Raw genomic sequence first — 22,843 nt, forward strand, 5'->3', positions numbered from 1 at the left:
GGGGAATCCTGAGGGACAGAACTTACATGTATTTGGAAAGGCAAGGACTGGTTAGGGATAGTCAACATGGCTTTGTGCATGGGAAATCATGTCTCACAAACTTGATTAAGTTTTTGAAGAAGTAACAAAGAAGATTGATGAGGGCAGAGCAGTCAATGTGATCTATATGTTTTTCAGTAAGGCGTTTGACAAGGTTCTCCATGGGGGATTGATTAGCAAGGTTAGATCTCATGGAATACAGGGAGAACTAGCCATTTGGATGCAGAACTGGCTCAAAGGTAGAAGACAGAGGGGGTTGGTGGATGGTTGTTTTTTATACTGGAGGCCTGTGACCAGTGGAATGCCACAAGGATCGGTACTGGGCCCTCTACTTTTTGTCATTTACATAAATGATTTGGAGGCGAGCATAAGAGATACAGTTAGTAAGTTTGCAGATGACACCAAAATTGGAGGTGTAGTAGACAGCAAAGAAGGTTACCTCAGACTGCAACAGGATCTAGACAAGATGGGCCAATGGGCTGAAAAGTGGCAGATGGAGTTTAATTCAGATAAATGTGAGGTGCTGCATTTTGGGAAAGCAAATCTTGGCAGGACTTATACACTTAATGGTAAGGTTCTAGGGAGTGTTGCTGAACAAAGAGACCTTGGAGTGCAGGTTCATAGCTTCTTGAAAGTGGTGTCGCAGGTAGATAGGATAGTTAAGGCAGCGTTTGGTATGCTTTCCTTTATTGGTCAGAATATTGAGTACAGGAGTTGAGAGGTCATGTTGCGGGGCTGTACAGGACATTGGTTAGGCCACTGTTGGAATATTGCATGCAATTCTGCTCTCCTTCCTATCGGAAAGATGTTGTGAAACTTGAAAGAGTTCAGAAGAGATTTACAAGGATGTTGCCAGGGTTGGAGAATCTGAGCTATAGGGAGAGGCTGAACAGGCTGGCGCTGTTTTCCCTGGAGTGTCAGAGGCTGAGGGGTGACCTTATAGAGGTTTACAAAATTATTAGGAGCATGGACAGGATAAATAGACAAAGTCTTTTTCCTGAAGTCCAGAACTAGAAGGCATAGGTTTAGGCTGAGAGGGGAAAGATATAAAAGGGACCTAAGGGGCAACTTTTTCATGCAGAGGGTGGTACGTGTATGGAATGAGCTGTCAGAGGATGTGGTGGAGGCTAGTACAATTGCAACATTTAAGAGGCGTTTGGATGTGTATGAATAGGAAGGGTTTGGAGGGATATGGGCCAGGTGCTGGCAGGTGGGACTAGATTGGGTTGGTTTATCTGGTTGGCATGAACTGGTTGGACCGAAGGGTCTTAGATTAGATTAGATTACTTACAGTGTGGAAACAGGCCCTTCGGCCCAACAAGTCCACACCGACCCACCGAAGCGCAACCCACCCATACCCCTACATTTACCCCTTACCTAACACGAGGGGCAATTTAGCATGGCCAATTCACCTGACCCGCACATCTTTGGACTGTGGGAGGAAACCGGAGCACCCAGAGGAAACCCACGCAGACACAGGGAGAACGTGCAAACTCCACACAGTCAGTCGCCTGAGTGGGGAATTGAACCCAGATCTCAGACGTTGTGAGACAGCAGTGCTAACCACTGTGCCACCGTGCCGCCCACTATAGTCTGTTTCCATGCTGTACATCTCTCTGACTCTATGACTCTAAGAGCAGAGTCATGGGAAATATCATCCTCAAAAAGGGTCACTTGGTGGATAAAGCTGAACAGTGTGCTAATGATACTGTGGGAAAGTTGCTCACTTGTTAAAATATCTTTGTAACAATTGACTAAGACTTGTTGCGATCTGTCATAGTAGCTGATATGAGTCATGGCCCTATCCCATATTTCTCATAATGTGATTGGCATTGAGGTTATAACAAGAATCAGCACCTGGTTTCTTAATGAGAGCTACTCCTGAAAAATATCACGAGTCAATAAACATATTTGGGAAAATTATGGATTAATAGGGTGCATAATTATTATAGTTGAAATAATTATTGATGGTGTCCTCACCTAGAAGCATGGCATTCCAACCGGAATTCTATCAACAAACATATTGAGTTAGACCCCATCTATTACCCCCTGAGAAAAAGAACAGGAAGTGACTTCACCACAGGAAATAACATCACCACAGGAAATGACATCACACACCCAAAGAAACCCAAACATATAAATAGAAAGCAGGAATTTTCAGCAGTGCTTTGCCTGAGGCCCACTGAAGATGTTATCTAGTATGGTGAAGAAGCAAATGGAAATGAACCTTCATGCTCAGCGAGCAAACCTACATCCAAAACCTCAACCTGAGCTACAAATCTTCTCAAAACTCACAGTGTCCTCAAGTGATAAGCTTGGAAGTTTATTAGTTTCTGTGCACTTCATACCACTTCAGATTTTGGAGAAATTGGTTAGTTTGTTTCTTTCCCTCCTTTGGTATAGTGCTTCCTTTTCCAAATCATTGTTAAGGGTATGACTGTGGTGAGAGATAAAAGTTGCAGTTGGGTGTCTATCAACATCTATAGCTTCATCAATTTAGTCTATCAATGACCACATGTTTAGAAGACAATTATTAGAGTACATGTTCTAGAGAAAAAAAACAGTGATTTTTGATCCTTGGTGGGGAGGATATTTTTAATTTACTCTTGAGGAGGGGCATCCCTGGCAAGGCCAGCATTTATTGCCTGTCCCTCATTGCCCTTGACAAGATGGTGGTGAACTGTCTTCTTGAAGCCCTGCAAGTCTATATGATGTGGGCAGACTCACAATGTCATTATGGAGGGAATTCCAAGATTTTGACTCAGTGGAAGGGAATGTTTGGTGAGTTAGTCTTTGCGAGCAGAGGATGCCACAGTTGTGATTGCTGCTATTAGTAAAGACCATGTTAGTAAGACGAATGATGGTTTATTGTGGCGATTATTGAATTAATAATTAAGTTTAACTGATGTCTTGCTAATTGAAGACATACATTTTAGCAGATAACACCATTTTATTTATACTATTTATAATATTTATATTGTAGCAAGTTGATACTTAAATCGTCACAGGCAAAACGCACACGTAGAGTAATCCAGCATCCTGAACATAACTGGATAGAAGCAAAGCATTCTCTGCTGGGAGGAAAGAGGCAGTAGGTTCTGCAGGTGTTAACTCATATACTTCTCCGAGGGTGACATCAACAACTGGCAGCAAATTGTTAGTCACAGGTTGCATGCTGCAAATGAAAGAGAGAAAGGTCAAGAATTTATTGCTTCCTGCAAGAAAGCAAATGGTTCTCCATCTGCAGATAGATAATATGTTAGTGAAAAATGTTAGTACTTTTTAAACTAAATTGTATAAGCAGTTGAGAAATTTCTAGTAATGCGTTTGCTCATTTTTAACAACATATGTTAGTGGATTATGTTGTTTCATCTGTAAAGACCTCTTTGTGGATATATTATACTTCTAATGTCTCTCTCCTGGTTTTTTCTACAGGGCATTAATTACGACTGCAGTGGAAACCTCAAACTGAATAGTTTAGAGAAAGCTGTAGCAGCAGTTGATGGAGCAAAATACAGTAGGTGACAGAATCTATATGTTATTGATTTTTGCAGGGGAAGCTGTACAAGTGTTTCTTTTATCTCAAGACAAATACATATCCCAGGTTTTGGTAAACTGTATATGTGTAATTTTGTTGCTATCATATGCTAGATGGGGATGAAATTAGGCATGACAGCACCCAATCTTTTGAATGCCATAAATCCTCACAGTGTTTCAAAATTCTGCCCAAACTGTGTAAATGCAGAGGTGAGGTGTACCTGGTGTTAGGTTGGTAAACAGTTTTAATGCCCTCCAGAATGACGTGTGAAGAACAAAGAACAGCACAAGAAGAGGCCTTTCGGCCCACCAAGGCTGCTCTAACATGACGCTTTCTAAAAACCTGTTGACTCAACGTACCACCTATTCCCTGCCTATTTATGTCTCTGCCAAGACACCTGTTAAATATTGTTATTGTATCCACTTCAATCACCTCCTCTATTGTTTGTTTCTATTTGTTTTCTTGGAGTCATAGAGATGTACAGCCTGGAAACAGACCCTTTGGTCCAACCCATCCATGCTGACCACATGTCCTAATCTAATGTAGTCCCATTTGCCAGCACTTGGCCCATATTCTTCTAAACCCTTCCTATTTATATCTCCATTCAGATGCTTTTTAAATTCTGTAATTGTACCAATCTCCATCACTTCCTGTGGCAGTTCATTCCATACTTGTGTGAAAAAGTTGCCTGTTAGGTCGCATTCATCTCTTTCCCCTCTCACCCTAAACCTATGCCATCTAGTTCTTCTTCCTTTTATGTACAGATTTTGCCAAGTGTAATGCCAGAGTTGGTACCTTGTTGGGAGTCTACTTTGTACAGTGCAGAGCTTGAGCCTGTGACTTTTCTAGTCTGTCTGTCTCATTGCCATGCTGAACAAGTTTGCACGTTCTCCCCGTGTCTGAGTGGGTTTCCTCCGGGTGCTCCGGTTTCCTCCCACAGTCCAAAGATGTGCAGGTCAGGTGAATTGGCCATGCTAAATTGCCCGTAGTGTTAGGTAGGGGTAAACATAGGGGTACGGGTGGGTTGCGCTTCGGCGGGTCGGTGTGGACTTGTTGAGCCGAAGGGCCTGTTTCCACACTGTAATGTAATCTAATCTAATCGCTCTTGTCCATTAAGCCATGGAGGAAGTATATCCCAGTTTTACAGATAAGTATTTGAACATAATTTTTAAGAGGGGAAAGCATGCTAATTGCATCACTGCATCATTAAAGAACTTCTTTCCTGTATAATGCATCTAGAGCAGAAAAATATATGCTAACAGAGGGAATGCAATAGGAGAAAAGTGATAAAAGTAATGAGGAAGGCAAAGACAGCCTATGGAAGTAAATTAACACATAAAACAAAATAGCAAACTAGCTATCTTACAGGCATGTCATTTTTTTAAAAAGGAAGACAATGGTTGGGAATCGGATTGTTAAAGAGATAACCAGATAATGCTACAGGCCACGATAAAGCAATGGCAAAAATATTAAATAATTATTTAGTGTTAGAATATCAGATAGATAGAGCAGAGGGATATGATGTTGAGTAACTAAATGAAGTATATGCACTTTGAATTAACAAGAAGGGATGTATTGAAAAAATTTAATTTAGGTAGGGGCTGAAGCCTGTTCTGGGTGAATTACATTCACATATTTAAAACAATCTTAGCTAGAGATAGCAGAAACATTATAACGTATATTTAGTAATTCATGATAAGAAAACTGATGGATACTAATGTAAGTACTATTTTCAAGAAGAAATACAGAACATTAAATTATCAACTAGTTAGCTTGATATTACATTTATTGGAAAAAACTTGGAATCCCTACTGAAAAAATGAACAGAAGAATATGTAGAAACAAAAAAAAATTAATCATGCATTTAATAGGAAAAATCTTGGTTGACTAGCATTTTTGACTTTGAGGGCATAATAAAGTAGACAATGGTAATGCACAAGTAATTTATCTGGATTTTCAAACAGTCTTTGATAAGTTGTCCCAGTATTGATTACTGAATGATGTCAGAGAATATAGAGTCAATGGATAATGTCAGAATTGATTATTAACTGTTTTCAATAGAGAAGCAGGGAGCCAAAGTGAAGGATTATTATTCAGAGAAACAGAATCTGGAAAGCAGGGTTCCTGAAGTCACTAATAGGGCCACTGGCATTCACAATTTAAATTTACAGTGTAGTTTTTGGAATCTAAGTTACAATTTCCAAATTTGAGAATGGCACCAAATTTGGAATGATGATACTTAATATCAAGAAAAAAATGTAATTAATTGTAAAAGGGAGCTAATAAATTTATAGAATGGGCAAGTGATGTCTATCGCACATTTATCTGTCAGCATTTTGCTAGGATGAATAGGGAGGTCACTTATTAATTAGAAAGTGTAATTCTAGGTTGGGTAGAGGTATAAAGAGATCTCTTAACAAATACTGCAAGTATTATATGGTTATACTTGATTACATAGGGTTAGAACAGTCAATTTAAAATGCACTGAGCTATAGCAGGATAGAAATGAAAATGAAAAGTTAGGGGAATAATGCTAACCCTCCCTCAAATCTTGGTTAGATCACACATAGAATGTGGCATCCAGCTTTGGTTAGAATGATCGAAGCTGTGATGAGGGTGTAGAGAAGGTTTGATAAGTTGATAGCAGAAAGGAAGGATATAGTATCAGGAAAAGATTGACAGGCTGGGTGACTGCTTGAGAACGAAAAAGGGCTTGAGGAGTGTTGCATTTAAGGAGTTGCTAGCCAAGAGAATGGGAGAGGGGGAAGAGAAAATTCCAATGATAGATTAAAAAGAGAAATATTGAAGGAGGGAAATATGCAGCCTAGACATCAGAGGTCAGGTGGCCTATTCTGTGCTTATATCCTATGTGATCATATTAAATTGCCCAATCTTGCATTTCAACCTATCTGGCAACTCACTGATTTTTCTTTCTTCCTACAGGTTTAGCATTTGCGTCTGGCTCTGCAGCTATGATGACAATTGCACATCTGTTGAAGTCTGGCGATAACATCATTTGCATGAAAGATGTACATGGAGGTAGAGTTTGCATTGGCTGAAGTTAATACAAGAACAGAAAGAAATTCTTCCTCCATTAACTGGGATAAACTACATGGGCAGACAATTTAAATAGGAAAAATATCCATTAGATTCCCTCTTTAATCCTGCCAACAGTGGTGGGTTGTTTTGTAAAAGGTAAAGTTGCCATGGGGAAGCTCTCTCACTAAAGGAAGGAAATTGCTGGTGACGTGAACCCAAGGGTCCTGACTCAGACAAGGGGAAAGGTTGAGAATGTGTGACCTCAAGGTGTCCTCAGCTTGTATGGGAATTGAACCTACACTGATGATATTACTCTGCATTGCAAATCTGAGCTATCTGACCCTCAATTGTTCATTTAAAATATTGTGATGAAAGGTCTATTTATAAATTTGGGATTTGAGTTTCAAAGTTGAGGTGGGTGGATATGACAATTCTTTAGTTTTTTTTTAAAATGGTAGGAAAATCATTTGTACATTGACCTAATACACCAGTTTTGAAAATGTGTATGATTGCAGAAAGAGCACATGTAGTGTTAATCGATGGAATGTTATACTTTTGGGTCAATGACTGGCTATTCATCAACTGAATGAATAAAGAACTATAAAAACTTTAATAGATACAAAATACAATGATGCTGGAAACATTCTGTATTTCAGGTGCAAACCAGTATTTCCGCAGAGTTGCATCTGAAATGGGTTTGGAAACCTCATTTGTTGACTGTACATCAATGAAGACACTGAATGCAGCTATTAAACCAAACACAAAAGTAAGACTCTGTGGTGAGCTGTGTCCTTTACCTCCAAACCATGGTTGTACTTTTTAATATTGCAGCATAAACAATACTCTGTGCTTGTGCTGATGTTCAGAATTACCTACTTATTCTCATTCTTCCTGGCCTTTCTCCATATACTTTTTTACAGCTTTCTTTTGGCATTGCTTCTACATTTATTAAAAACACAAATTAAGGAGTATACCCTCATCATCGTCAGAGAGCATTCTAATTGATATTAACTCTTATAAATAAAGTTTCCTCATTTCACCCATTGCTTAATTGATAAATGATCTTCCAGTTATACCCTCTGATAACTGGTTCACTGAACTTTGAACTTTAGCTACCTATTTTAAAATCAAACCTCCGTAATTCTGGACAATGTCACATGCTAAAGTATGTAGTCATCGTGTTTTCTAGCACTTAAAAGGCTTGAACTCATCTATGAACTGAATTTCAAATTCCATCATTACAATTTGAGAATTTGATTTCTCAATATGGAAATGAAAAGTTGCTTTCAATAAAGGTGACCACAAGCCTGTCAGACTGAAATTTGAAAAGAAACACAACCGTTGCATCAATTTCAGTTCAGCGAAGGAAATCAGCCATCCTTATCTAGCCTGGACAGTAACCAGTACCTATTTAATTGTTTTTAATTTGGCATGACAAATTGCTTGGAAAGTAGGGACAGGAATGGCATTGATCCTGCCTTTGATGCAGACCTTAGGAAGGCTTTTATCCGACAAGAAAAGTTTTAATTACTCCTTGTAACTGAAGCTCCTTCTTCCTGATATTGTCTAATACATCGTTTCAGACCCACGTCATGACATAATTAATCCAGATTGGCCAAACCTTGATGCGCCATTTGAGATATGATCTGTACAATGACGGGACTTATATTTTTACAGCACCCTTATTGAAGGAAAACATTAAGGTGCTCCTCAGGAGAATTATCTGACAACAAGCTACATCAGATAATTTTAGGGCTGTTGACCAAAAGGTTGGTAAGAGAAAGGTTTTACGGCGCATGGTGTAGGAAAAAAGAAAAATTTCAAACTTTGAGGTTTTGGCAACCATTGATGGACGGGTTAAAATTGGAAATATTTAAGATGCCAGGAGCTCAGAACAATTACAGTTCTGGAGAAGGTTAGATATAGGAAAGTGTAAGGTCATAAAGGGACTTTTAAATAATAGGATGTGCAAGTGTAACAGATGGGAAAGGTACCTAAAACAAAAAGCAAGCGGAGTGCTAATGGTTGTGGAGAAGAGGTATTGATGAAGAATGTGTTAATGGTCGGCATTTAATAGCACAAAATGGGTCAGCTTTGCTGAAAGCAAATAAGGATTGTATGTAGGGCGGTGGGATTCCTGAGGGAGTCAGAAAAGGGGACAGAGTTCATGGACTGAAGTTGTTGAACTCAATGTTAAGTCCTGAAGGCTGTAAAGTGCCTAAGCAGAAATTGAAGTGCTATTTCAGTTTACACTGGGCTTCACTGGAATACTGGAGTATGTCCAGGACAGAAATGTTAGCATGAGAGCTAATATTTTTCCAGGTTCGAAAACTGGCAGAAGAGGCTTGTGAAGTTGTGGAGTTAGTATAAAATATTATTGAGTGCACTGATGGAGGACGTTCTACATGAGTGAAGCTAGAGTAGATATGCAAGATCATTTGGTATAGTTGGAGATCACCATAAGATCCAACCACAGAGAGACATACTTCAGCCTCCAGTTGCATGGAACTAGACAGAAGCTGAGAAAGGCTAGGCACAGAGGGTCAGCTAGCAACTACAGAGTGGTGGAAGCTTGATGACTATTATCACTTCAAGTATGAGAAACTAAACAATGAAATAGACAAAGCAACTGGAATTATGACTTAGTTCCACGTAGACTCATCATTTTGATGTTCAGAGAAGTCTAAAAACTTTGAAATTTAATTTGATAAAAAAAATTAGTGCCCCTTGAGGATAACAAAGAGCAAGCATGATTGAGGGATAGAGGGATACCCATTGTTAAAGCCAAGGAGATTAATTAATGGAAGAGAGAAGATTGGGAGAGAATGGGTGAAGGATGGCAATGGATGATCACTCAGTGGAAGACACAATATCCTCCCTTCTTCTTCATGCCGCCCAAGTAAGGAACTCTACTCTCTGGGTAACCATTATCATATAATTAGGTTCTTCCTGATCCCAAGTGACCCCATAGAAGGTGCAGCATTTTCATTTTGATCAGATAGGCAAACAAAAATGCCCTCTTTCTGTGGGCACCCAGATAAATCCTCGGCTGCCTAAGAAACCCTGTTGACTTGTGTTGCAAATTCAAGGCATTGGTCACAATGTGACACATGACCCTAATTTTCTACCTCCATGTTTTCATATTTAAAATGAAGATTAGGCTTTTGCCTTTTTTTTAGAATAGTACAATGTTCAACAAACCCTAGCATGGTCACGTTACTGTCACCTAGATGATACTCCTGTCTCAGCAGGTACACCTTACCAGTCCTCTGATTTTGCAGATCTCCGCTGTCGGTTATTAACTAGCTTCAAGCCAAGAAGGCAAAATCCTTTGAAGGTATTCACAGGCCTGTCCTGCCAACCAAGAATCATATTTGTGCAGGTATCGTTTTTGGCAGCTTCTGAAGAGCTAATTTTATCCTTTAGATTAGATTAGATTAGACTTACAGTGTGGAAACAGGCCCTTCGGCCCAACAAGTCCACACCGACCCGCCGAAGCGCAACCCACCCATACCCCTACATTTACCCCTTACCTAACACTACGGGCAATTTAGTTTGGCAAATTCACCTGACCCGCACATCTTTGTGACTGTGGGAGGAAACCGGAGCACCCGGAGGAAACCCACGCAGACACGGGGAGAACGTGCAAACTCCACACAGTCAGTCACCTGAGTCGGGAATTGAACCCGGGTCTACAGGCGCTGTGAGGCAGCAGTGCTAACCACTGTGCCACCGTGCCGCCCACAAAAGAATTTCCTTCCTGCTTGAGCATGCTTGTCCAGTTCCCTCATTACAACTTCCAAGTGAACAGTCACAATTGAATCTTACTCAAATTCATTATATTCCACATTATTCCCTCTATTTAATATTTTCTTCAACCTAGTTCTATGAGCTTTACTGATTTATCTAAAGTATCTAAAGACCTACCAAGTGATGTCCTGGTGTTAGTTGCAGCACTATTAATGAAGCTATGTCATAACCTTCTCTGTGAGTGAAAGTATATGTTTAATTCCTGGAATTGCTGTACAGCTTAGCATCCTCAGTTATCAAATGCAATCTGGTGCTAGTATGTTCTGAGCATTCCCTCAAATCATGATGCAGCATTCAATGTGACAATGTTTGCAGCACCAGGCTAGTTTCACGTCTGTTAAACTAATCATTACTAACGCTACCTTATGGTGTACATCACAATAAAGAACCAATTGTGAAAATATTAACAGTCTATTTGTTGCACTAAATATCGGTTACCATTCATAGGATCAGCACTTTTATCTCCATCTTCTGTAAGAGAAAAAGAAAAACATAGGAACTGGATTGTGAGCAGTTTTAGTCTTAATTATATTGTAATTATAATTATGTTATAATTAGACACTGAATTTTTATGATATTATCATCAGGATCACATCAGGCTCTCCTATCCCTTTACTCGTCTATGTGATGATGTTTCACCAAATGTTCCTTCCAGGAAAAGTATTCTCAAGTTCAAGTGACTTCACCTGCTGTGTGACTTGTAGGAGCTTCATCTACAATACCCACCCTGGTTTGGGATTGGAACTCCATTGCAATCTTGGATGACAGGGTCACAGAGCAGCATAGCCACCAGAACCATTTGGCTTCAGTTCTGTACTTATCACTGGAGAAGCTTCATCTGATTGACATGGAATGACTCAATTGGCTTGGGCAGCTGAAATAGATGCGTCATTGGACTGGCTTTATCTAGTACAGAGTAACAATAGACTGATTCAAATGCACCTCCCCTTGCATTGTTTTGCATCATCACCTGACTACCTCACTTAACTAAATTAAAGCCCCCATTTACTACTTCTTCATCTGTAAACTTGACCAAAATGTTTTGCTGAGTGAGATTCAGAAGTGAGCCTCCAATGATTCACAGCAACTGAGGTATGTCACTTTGTTCAAATGTACATTATGCAACCAAGGTTGCTACGTTGAGTGGGTAGAAGTTGATCAATATGACATCATGATAATCCCTGTCCTCTGACAGACCCCTTGATGCCATAAAGGAATTGACTGCACTTCACCTTCAGGCATGGCCATTTGCTTGAAGCAAAAACAGGATGTTTGCAAAGTAAGTGGCTGGCACATGCTGCAGGCATGTGATATTAGTAAAGTACCATACATCACCAGACCCACTCACTTCACTGTTCAACTCTCTAAACTCTGACAATCTGCCTCTGTGCTGAAAAGCAACAGGAGCGACAGGGTGTGACAGCCTGCAACCTAACACTGAAGTAGCTGTGTACTAAGAAGAGATGCAAATTAGATGACGATCTGACTCCAAGGAAATGCAAAGTGAGAAGCACTAAAAAAGGCAAATCACCACATTTCCATATTTCCATGCACCCGAGAAATCTAACCTCCTTCAATAAATTATAAATTCAGTGGACGAAAGAATTCATTAAATCTTAGACCCAGATATTATCATTGGAAGCCTTCATTGCATTGACAGTCCTTTCAACATTTGTCTTAACAACTTAAAACCAAGACAGACTCAAATCAGAAGTAAGAAAGGTAAATAAATTACATTAATGGTTTCACTATGTTTTTGTTTTACTTTTTAAAATGCAAACTCTCCCACTCTTTATCAGGGCTTCTTTATCATGACTAATTCCTCACAGCACATGCCTGACTCTCGGAGGTTGTAGATGGGAAATGATTCTAACTCTGTTTGTGCTTGTCACCCCTGGATTCTGAGAATGCTACCACCACATATACTATTCCACCCTGCCATTGCAATATTTCTCCAATTCTCACCTTATGTAAGCTCCTGGTTAAAATTTTACCACCTTAATACCTTCTGCCTTGCTGCTGATATTACCATAACCCAAACTGCCGCTCCCAAACCTGGCCAACAGGGAGATCCCCTTTGTCCACTGTGCAGCCTTGTGCACAGGTTTCAGGAACCAACCTGTACCCATCCCTGTTTTGGAGACAATTTCCCTGCCACACATTCTGTGAGAGACCCACCCAAAGTTTGTTTTCCCATTTCTTTATCTTCTGGGATCCCCTCATGGTCAGGAAAAATCCATGAACAATCTTTAACAGCATCACCTTCTAAAGTACCAAGCCCATATGGTAGGTGGGTACAATATGAAGCAAAGTTTGGATACAATTTCCAATTAATGTGGAAATCTTTATTAACTTTTTTGCACAATAGCATATGCTCACAACACCAGTCGTTCGTGAGATCCCATGTGCAGGAGCTTGTAATCAGGCAGTCACTCCACCAATGAAATCCTTCGGTTCTTCCCATGGCTACAACTATAATGTCATTGTGGGCTGCCATGTTCTGACCATGGTCCCTTGGCATATAAAGTAATATCTTAAATCAGGCCATCTAATTGGAGCTCAGTGCCTGATCAATCCCACCATGGCTATGCAAGGCCACCCTTAGGTGGTTGTTTCCTGCTCTTGGCAGAGACTCTATCTGGTTGCACGTCAACAATTTGTATCCTAGGGAGGCTACACATAGGAAAACTACGCTCACAGATCCAGAGAGGCCATTGTCTAAGAAAGGTGGTGTAGACAAAGAGTGCCTGGTGGTAAACTGCTGTCTCAGGTAAATGGCCTGACCTGTTCACGTGTCTATATTTCTGTTTAATTTAATTTGTAATTATTTCTAAAGAGTTCAGTGCAAGCCCCAGCAATGATATCCTTGGGCAGAATTCTTCTCCCTTCTACTCCATGTTCCTCCCAATGTTGACCTCCACACACTGTTGCACAGTACAACTGGTAACATATGTTTTCATGAGCCAAGGTAGAAGGCATTTTCAAAGCCGGATGGAAATTTTCAAAGTATCAAAATGCCTTTGGGTACACAGCATGATGGATTGGCAAGACATATGTTATTGGAAGTGCGTATTTGAAAAATGAGAGCACTGGAATGAAAATATGAGACCTAAGATCTCAGCAGTACAAGGGTGTCCTGTTACTAGTCTGAGGGGGTTGGAACAAACTTAGCAGAGCTGGGATAGGGTCTCAAATCTGACAATATCATGATAAGGATGCTGAGATTTGTAGCACTGGGATGGACTGCTCCAGTTTAGAATCACTGAAGGGAGGGGAGTTGTCTTGGAATTAGTTGTTTTTCAGAGTTTGAGACTGGAAAGATTCCTGGGGTAGTGTTTGACCCACGGCTGTTTCTCTGAGATGTGTGCTAATGACAACAAAGCTAAGCAGCCTCACGTGCATGCTGGGAGAACTGAACAGTACCAGTCTCAGGGCCTTGAAGCAGTGAAAAGTACACTGCTGGGGGTTAGTCAAATTGCTCAGAGCTAGAATTTGATAGCTTGTGAAATCTACTGGTCATAATCTAAAATAAACCCATTAAACTGGAACACTTGAGGATAAGGCTGGAAGATGCTGGAAATTCCAGGAAAGAGACATCTTGTCTTCAGAAGAAACATTACTAATTCATTCTAATAGTTGCTTTGAGATGGTGGAAGAAAATTGACACCATTTTGTCAATCAGCATCAGTATAGGGTTAAGATGGTGGAATAGGAATGTTGCATGGAAATCACTGAGGCTTCTTCAAAATATATTCTCCATTTTTCCTTGAGTAATGTTGCCACAGTAACCTCCCAAAGGCTGTTCAGGGATAATGCAAATGAAAGGAGGACTTGGTCTTTCATAGTTTCCAACATGTACAAGAAAGAACCACATTGGCAAGACTTTGCCTGATTATACTGAAATGTACACAGTATATGGGTGGACAAGATGTACTATACTGAGACAGAAATTGCTGGAGAAACTCAACACGTCTGGCAGCATATGTGGGGAGAAAACAGAATTAACAGTCTTAAGTCAGGTGTAGACTCTGCTTTCTCCCCATCAATGCTGCCAGACCTGCTGTGGTTCTACAACAATTTCTGTTTTTGTTTCAGATCTCCATCATCTACAGTTCTTTATCTTATTGCACTATAGTCAAGAGTTTTCATTTGACATTTCAGAGCAGTGGGATAAGGGAATAGCCATAGGTGCTTAGTTTACCTTACTGTCACCAAGGCAGAAAGACAGGCAAATCTCCTTTTGGCAGCAAAATACTGAAATGCAGGAATATTCACAGTAGCTAATCATCAGGCAAATGCACACCCCACTCCCAATTCGAAACAACCATTTTCATCCTAAACCAACCATGTTCAAGACTGTCACAGACCGATCTAAATATGATGCCATGTCCACTTTTATGGTCATGAACTTTAAGAAAACAACAGCCTGCATTACTTTATTTTCACTTTCCTCAGAGTGCCCCTATGAAGAAATCTCTATCACTAACTTTATGGCGGCACGGTGGCACAGTGGTTAGCACTGCTGTCTCACAGCACCAGAGACCCGGGTTCAATTCCCGACTCAGGCGACTGACTGTGTGGAGTTTGCACGTTCTCCCCGTGTCTGCGTGGGTTTCCTCCGGGTGCTCCGGTTTCCTCCCACTGTCCAAAGATGTGCGGGTCAGGTGAATTGGCCATGCTAAATTGCCCGTAGTGTTAGGTAAGGGGTAAAGGTAGGGGTATGGGTGGGTTGCGCTTCGGCGGGTCGGTGTGGACTTGTTGGGCCGAAGGGCCTGTTTCCACACTGTAAGTCTAATCTAATCTAATTAAACTTGTTTATGGTTCTTTTCACAGCTTGTTTGGATTGAGACTCCTACTAATCCTATGATGAAAGTTATTGACATCAAAGCTTGTGCAGAAACTGCACACAAACATGGAGACATCATACTGGTTGTGGATAACACCTTCATGACATCGTATTTCCAGGTAACAGTATTGGTCCATAATTAGCCGCGTTGCTCAATTGAATTAACATATTGCAACGTAATTTCAAATATTTAGTGAATTATCACTAAATTATTTTCATTGAATTATCACTTTTTCTTTCCTCATGTCTCTCAATAAGCCTAACTATGCTCAGGACTCAGTAAAATTGCTCCTGCAGTGATAAATCCTGTTTTTAAATTGAATGATAGGTATATAAAGACTTTCTGTTATTGAACATGGACAATAGCGTTGAGTCATTGTATTGCTGATGCAGAAATTGTTGCATTCTATGACTCTATAGGTTAGAGTCTTATTTTCCATTGCGATGGAATAGTTTTTATTAGTAATTTCAGATCCAAGTCTCTTGGAATATGGTTTTTTGCAGACTATGCGAAAGGGGAACTTTATCTTCAACCCTGTCCAATCTGATCATGTTTGATCTTTAGCTTCAACTCTGTTCTGCTGCTTTCTCAGCACACCTTGGATTTGTTTTTAAAGAAATGTAATAGCATTTCAGCAGGTAATTTGGCATATCTCCCACTCAACCATGACCATCAAGCCAGGGAATCAACCCTGGTTCAATGGAGAGTGCAGGAGGGTATGCCAGGAGCAGCATCAGGCATACCTAAAAATGAGGTACTAACCTGGTGAAGCTACCAATCAGGACTACTTGTGTGCCAAACGGCATAAACAGCAAGTGATAGGCAGAGCTAGGTGATCCCGCAACCAATGGATCAGATCTAAGCTCTGCAGTCCTTCTACATCCAGTCGTGAATGGTGGTGGACAATTAAACAACTCACTGGAGGAGGAAGCTCCACAAATATCCCCATCCTCAATGATGGAGGAGCCCAGGACATCAGTGCAAAAGAGAAGGCTGATGCATTCACAACAATCTTCAGTCAGAAGTACCGAGTGGATAATCCATCTTGGGCTCCTCCAGTGTCGAAAATGTGGTGCTGGAAAAGATTCCTGAAGAAGGGCTCATGCCCGAAACGTCGATTCTCCTGCTTCTTGGATGCTGCCTGACCTGCTGCGCTTTTCTAGCACCACATTTTCAGCTCTGATCTCCAGCATCTGCAGTCCTCACTTCCTCCTCCAGTGTCCCCAGCATCACAGATACCAATCTCCAGCCAATTTGGTTCGCTGCACATGATATCAAGAAATGGCTGGAGACACTGGATACTGCAAAGGCAATGGGCCCTGATAACATTCCAGCCATAGTACCAAAGATGCGTGTTCCAGAACTTGCCGCTTCTCTAGCCAAGGCCTTCCAGTATAGTTACAACACTGGCATCTACCTGACAATGTGGAAAATTGCCCAGGTATGTCCTGTAACACAAAAAGCAGGATAAATTCAACCTTGCCAATTGTGGAGCAATCAACAAACTCTCCATCATCAGTAAAGTGATGGAAGGGGTCATCGATAGGGCTATTCAACAGCACCTGCTCAGCAACAACCTGCTCAGTGACACCTAGTTTGGGTTTCACCAGGGCCACTCAGCTCCTGATCACATTACAGCCTTGGCTCAAACATGGACAAAAGAGCTAAATTCCAGAGGTGAGATTGAAAGTGACAGACCTTGACGTCAAGGTTGCATTTGACCGAGTGTGGCATCAAGGAACCCTGGCAAAGCTGGAGTCAGTGGGTATCAGGGGGCAAACATTCCGCTGGTTAGAGTCATACCTGGCAAAAAGGAAGATGGTTGTGGCTGCGGAAGGCCAGTCATCTCAGCTCCAGGACATCTCTGCAGGAGTCCCTTAGGGTAGCGTCCTAGGCCCAACAATCTTCAGCTGCTTCATCAATGATCTTCACTCTGTTATAAGGTCAGAAATGGAGATGTTTGCCAATGATTGCACAGTATTCAGCAGCATTCCTCAGATACTGAAGCAGTCTGTGCTCAAATGCAACAAGATCTGGTCAATATCCAGGCTTGGACCGACAAGAGGCAAGTAACATTTGCACTACACAAATGCTAGACAATGACCATCATCAATAAGAGACGCTCTAATCACCACTGCTTCACATTCAATGATATTACCATCACTGAGTTCCCCAGTGTCAACATCCTTGGGGTTACCATTGACCAGAAACTCAACTGGACTCATCACATAAACACAATGGCTACAAGAGCAGGTCAGAGACTAGGGATACTGCAGCGCGTAACTCACCTCCTGATACTCCAAAGAGTATCCATCATTAACAAGGCATAAGTCAGGATTGTGATGAAATACTCCCCACTTGCCTGGATGGGTACAATCCAATAACACTCAAGAAGCTTGGCATCATTCAGATCAAAGCAGCCCATCTACAGATATTCAATCCTTCCACTACCTGTGCTTAGTAGCAGCAGTGTGTACTATCTACAAGATACACAGCAGACATTCACCAAAGATCCTTAGACAGCACCTTCCAAACCTACGACCACTTCCATCTCGAAGGACAAGGGCAGCAGGTACTTGGGAACACCACCAGCTGCAAGTTCCCCTCCAAGCCACTCACCACACTGACTTGGAAATATACCACCATCCCTTCACAGTCATTGGGTCAAAATTTTGGAATTCCCTCCCTACTGACATTGTGGGTCAACTCATAGTAAGTGGACTGCAGCGATTCAAGAAGGCAACTCAGCTCCACCTCAAGAGCAAATAAGAATGGGCTATCAATGATGGCCAGCCAGCGATGTCTATATCACACAAATGAAATGTTTTAAAAAGTCACTTCTCAAATTGCCGTATAATTGGTCATGACTTCTAGTTTTGACATCAAATCTATTACTGAAAGACTTAAGGACAGTAAAAGGCCTATCTTAATCCATCCACTTAGACTCAAACTTGATAAAACAGAATGTGTAGTCTTCTGTTCTACATGCTCATCAAATGCCTGACCTTCTGTTTTTACAATTCTCAATTTCACTGCTTCCCTGGGACCTCAGTATGTGAAACCTCTATTTATTTGTGTTTTCTTCTTCCTCAGTTTGAACATCATCTGATACTTAGATACACAGAAAATAGGAGCACGTGTAGGCCTGCTCCACCATTCAGTCTGATCATGGGCTGACTATCCAATTTATAACCTTGCTCCAGCTTTCACCCCCTATACCCATTGATCCCTTTAATTCAGTAATTATGTCAATATCCTTCTTGAAAATATTCAATGTTTTGGCCTCAACTGCTTTCTGTGACAAAGAATTCCACAAGCTCGCCACACTCTGGGTGAAGAAATGTCTTCTCGACTCCAACCTAAAAGGCCTACCTTGTATTCTTAGACTGTCACCCCTGATTCTGGACTCCTTGGTCCCTGGTGATGGTCCCTCACTGATGCCTTAGACCAGCATCACTGACCTGGGACACCTGCTATAGTAGAACTTGGACTGACAAAGACCGGGTGGCAAACCCATCCTGATGGCCATTAAGGTTATAGCTACTGAGAATTTATCTGCTAGCAGCTCATTTCAGGGAATAACTGAGGACCAGTGTGACATTTCCCTATCCTTGACCTATACATGTTCTCGGAATGTCACTGATGCCATTTTCTCCAGATCTCAGATATTCATATCCTTCCCCTTTGGGAGTGTGAGGCAGCTCAACCAGTGGGATTCTCCACCAATGCTGGTTTCTCCAAGTTGAAGGACAAGAGATATACAATGCATTCATTGCTTTGAACCTATCTTATCACCAACTTGTAGTGTTCTTTAGCAGAGTAGTCTTCCAGCTCATAGAATAGATATTTACAGTGTGGACACAGGCCCTTTGTCCCAACAAGTCCACACCGACTCTCCAAAGAGCAACCCACCCAGACCCATTCCCCTACATTTACCTCTTCACCTAACACTACGAGCAATTTAGCATGGCCAATTCACCTAACCTGCACATTTTTGGACTGTGGGAGGAAACTGGAGCACCCGGAGGAAACCCACACAGACATGGGGAGAATGTGCAATCTCCACAAAAATAGTTGCCTGAGGTGGGATTCCATTCCATTCCATTCCATCTATGTTCAAGTTCAATTTGACCATCAATGGCAAGTTTTGGATGTCTGTGCCAGATATCCTGCGAGTTGACATGATATCTACATGCCAGAGCACACGCAAGTTAGTGTCTCCTTCTAAGGTCCTTGGGACATACACAGATTGCTGTTTGGAGTCAAGGGCTATGCTCTCCAAACATGGCTGATGACACTTCTACAAAACGTTCAGACTGGCATGGAATGACGATGCAATGCTGCCCATGCTTCCATTAGTGCCATGGGGAAACACATCTTTGGCCTCCTTAAGATGACATTTTGATGCCTGAAAGGTTGTGCCACATTATTGTGGCATTCTGCACCCTTCACAACAGAGATGACAGAAGTGGGAGCTCCTCGATGCAAACAAAATGGGGGATTGACAAAATATCTGAGGATGAAGCTGAAATTGAGAATATGGCCATTGATCAGAAGGGACATTCACGAGAACATGACAGAGCAATGCCTCACTGAGTGTGAGATGCCAGAGAAAATCTAATTAAAACTCATTTCCAGGCTGTAAAGTTGGTTTAGACTTCCTTTTATTGTGTAAGCCTTCTGTTGGTCTTCTGGCAAGTAGCCCGACTTTGAGCAAACCACATATGGATTGTGTTATGTTTGCAGTACTTAACCTTTTCTGTTGCTCAATAATCCTTGCTCAGTGTTCCATAGCCATATGGTTATATGCCTGGAATCTATGACTGATCCAATTTTCTGTATCTACACAGCAGAGGTTCTACTGGAAATAGCATCACTCAGTGAAACAAGGCACTAATATTGCATGGTCATAGGTTTAGGGAGTGTTTAAGGCTTCAGTCAGCATATCATGTCCAAGTATTGTGTCTCATTTTCAACAGCAGATTAAGAAGAGACTTTGTGCAGCTTTCCTGAGCAGACCACTGCATCATGAGGGAAGGTGGAGATGTGAACTGTCCATTATGTGCAGGTGAATTCCTGATGAAGGGCTTATTCCCAAAATGTCAATTCTCCTGCTCCTTGGATGCTGCTTGACCTGCTGTGCTTTTCCGGCACCACACTCTTGACTCTGACCTCCAGCACCTGCAGTCCTCACATTCTCCTGTCCATTATGTACCTCTCAGACTTGAATGAATGTATGTGTTTTTTTTAAAAGCTGATAGGTAGAATTAAACGTTGCCTCCAAAGATGTGTGGAATGGTCAGTAATTCTGTACTTCCACTCTCAGTGTGAGAATAAGTGTGAAAGATGTGTGCAGGCCAGACCCTAACACAATTCCTGAATGTTGCTTTTAATCTCAATGTTGTCCACATTAAAGTGCAACCTCTTGGCTATCAATGTCACAGATTCAAGGATCCTTGATGTCCAACATTATGTTCTGTCAAGACATCAGTTGCATGTGAGAGATGAGAAATGTTTGGGATCCCTGAAGAGTCTGTTCATGTCTTATCTGATTCAACGTAACCAGGTTTGACAGTGACAAAGATACTGGAGCAGATGTTTTAAGAGTACAAGTCCATGATACTGCAGCAAGAGATGGTGTTAGGTGTCCACTGTTAGTGAGTAGGAAATGCAGAGACAGGAAAGGTTAGCAGTTTGCGAGGGTGATGTGAGTGAGAGGCTTTGAATGGACATGGTGAATGCAATGTTGACAGTTGCAGTGATCCTTGGTAGAGGTGACTGCAGCTGCACCTTTGTTTGAGTTGTGGCCCGAAGAAGACAGGCATAAGGTAGTGAGAGAAGGTTTTCTGCACTCCACCCAATGCAGAAAATCAATAACCTTCATTCTGCCCTGCTGTGTATTATACTTTACCCAGGACACTGCACTGACCTAAGCTGCCATTTCACTCTGGGCTGGCTGACTCTCTTAGTGTGTCCTCCTCTATCAGTCAGCACTGCCCTCCTTTCCACCACCCCCTCCAGGTCCCTGTCAGTGCACTGTGAAGCTAAATTGCCTTTCTCAGTTATTTCCCGAAGGAAATTGGTACAGATATCACAGTGTGAAGAGCAGTTCCTGGCTTGTGGTATCTGAAACATTGTGGGGCTTGGCTTTAAATATGGCAACAAAGGCATGTACATTGCAGAGTCTCAGCAAAGGTGAGCACATTGCCTCCCCAGACAAATGATTCCACAACATGCTCACTTTAGAGATCAGTTACACAACTAATTTGGCCCCATGACTGAATTTTTCTTTTTTCTGTCTCATGCACCAATTTCAAATGCAATGTAAACATTTCTCAATGACCTTTAACTGTGGTGACTTTGGCTCAAAGCTGCATTCTGATCCTATTCCAAAATGAGAGTGATTGATCTTCACTTTTTTGAACACACATGCAAAATAGATTCAACTTTTAGCTAATAACAACTTGTAGTGGACTATGATACCTTTATTTTTTACCTTCATTAAATGAGTTGTGATGATGGATTGGAATCCGAAACTATTTTCAGACCTTTTAAAATTTTTAATTCCAAAATGTGTTGTTTTTAAAAGAATAACAGTCATATGCTACAGAAGAACTGTGGGTTTCAGTTCAGTGAATGTTTGGCAAAGTCCTGTGAATAAAATGTCCCGCAGATAAATTGTCGGGAAAACTTCAAACAGGGTGAGACTGAACAAAGAGATAAAAGGAAGCCGACCATCTCTTTCCTCTCAGCAGAAAGCTCCCTGTCTGTTTTACTCTCCAGGACTACACAAGAACAGACATTAAAAAGCCAATTTCAATTCTATCGGAATGGACTACTGGGACTGAACACTGTTATGTGTGCCATCCTGCATTCAGCTGTTAGTGAACTGTGAAATTCACAGCCACAGGACTATCTCTTGGTTACATTATATTGCAAGAAACCACTAGATTTCACCTAATGCTGCAGTCCAATTAAAAGGAAACAGGACAATGAAGCATCCTCTGACCATGAACACTGGAACTTAATCATCGTCAAAAAGCATCAAAATGACAGGACCTCAACTGATCTGCAATACTAAGGATCGTGCAACTGGCCATTTACCAACCAATGTCAGTGCTACCGGCATCTTCCACTGCTCTGGTCACAGCATTCAACTTGCTGCTCTTTGCAAACACTCAGAGACCAATCCATATTTTTTTTTAAGACTTTCATCCTGTCATATTCATTCCTTATTTCTAATCATCGTGTATATGTGTTCCCTTGACAGTACTTTTCGTGTTTAGTAATGAGTAAACGTAACCTTTCTGTAAATTCAAGGAAACTGATGAAGTTGACTCCCCCAATACTGACATTAATTTGCATCTTGCAAAAAGATAGTCACAACAAAAGGAATGCCTTTTAAATTAACTTGACTGCAACCAGCTGAGCAGGTGGGTGAACAAAGAAGAGGAGCCAGTTCATCCCTCCGCATCATGGAGGTGAACAATTTTAGGAATTCCATCTGCGACCTTAATAAATTTAGGAAACTAGCTGGGATCTGGTCATAACAAAGAAACTTGGCTGCATC

General features: G+C 41.3%; 1 protein-coding gene across 1 annotated transcript in view; it reads left to right on the forward strand.

Annotated features, from left to right (window-relative positions):
* LOC132832116 (cystathionine gamma-lyase-like) overlaps nt 1-22,843 on the forward strand; it is a 71,341-nt gene that overhangs the window by 20,390 nt on the left and 28,108 nt on the right. The window contains exons 2-5 of the mRNA XM_060849836.1: nt 3,475-3,556; nt 6,521-6,616; nt 7,273-7,382; nt 15,260-15,391. Coding sequence (XP_060705819.1) covers nt 3,475-3,556; nt 6,521-6,616; nt 7,273-7,382; nt 15,260-15,391 — 420 coding nt within the window. The remainder of the gene's footprint in view (nt 1-3,474; nt 3,557-6,520; nt 6,617-7,272; nt 7,383-15,259; nt 15,392-22,843) is intronic.

The sequence above is a fragment of the Hemiscyllium ocellatum genome, chromosome 34 (genome assembly GCF_020745735.1).
Source record: "Hemiscyllium ocellatum isolate sHemOce1 chromosome 34, sHemOce1.pat.X.cur, whole genome shotgun sequence".
NCBI lineage: Eukaryota > Metazoa > Chordata > Chondrichthyes > Orectolobiformes > Hemiscylliidae > Hemiscyllium > Hemiscyllium ocellatum.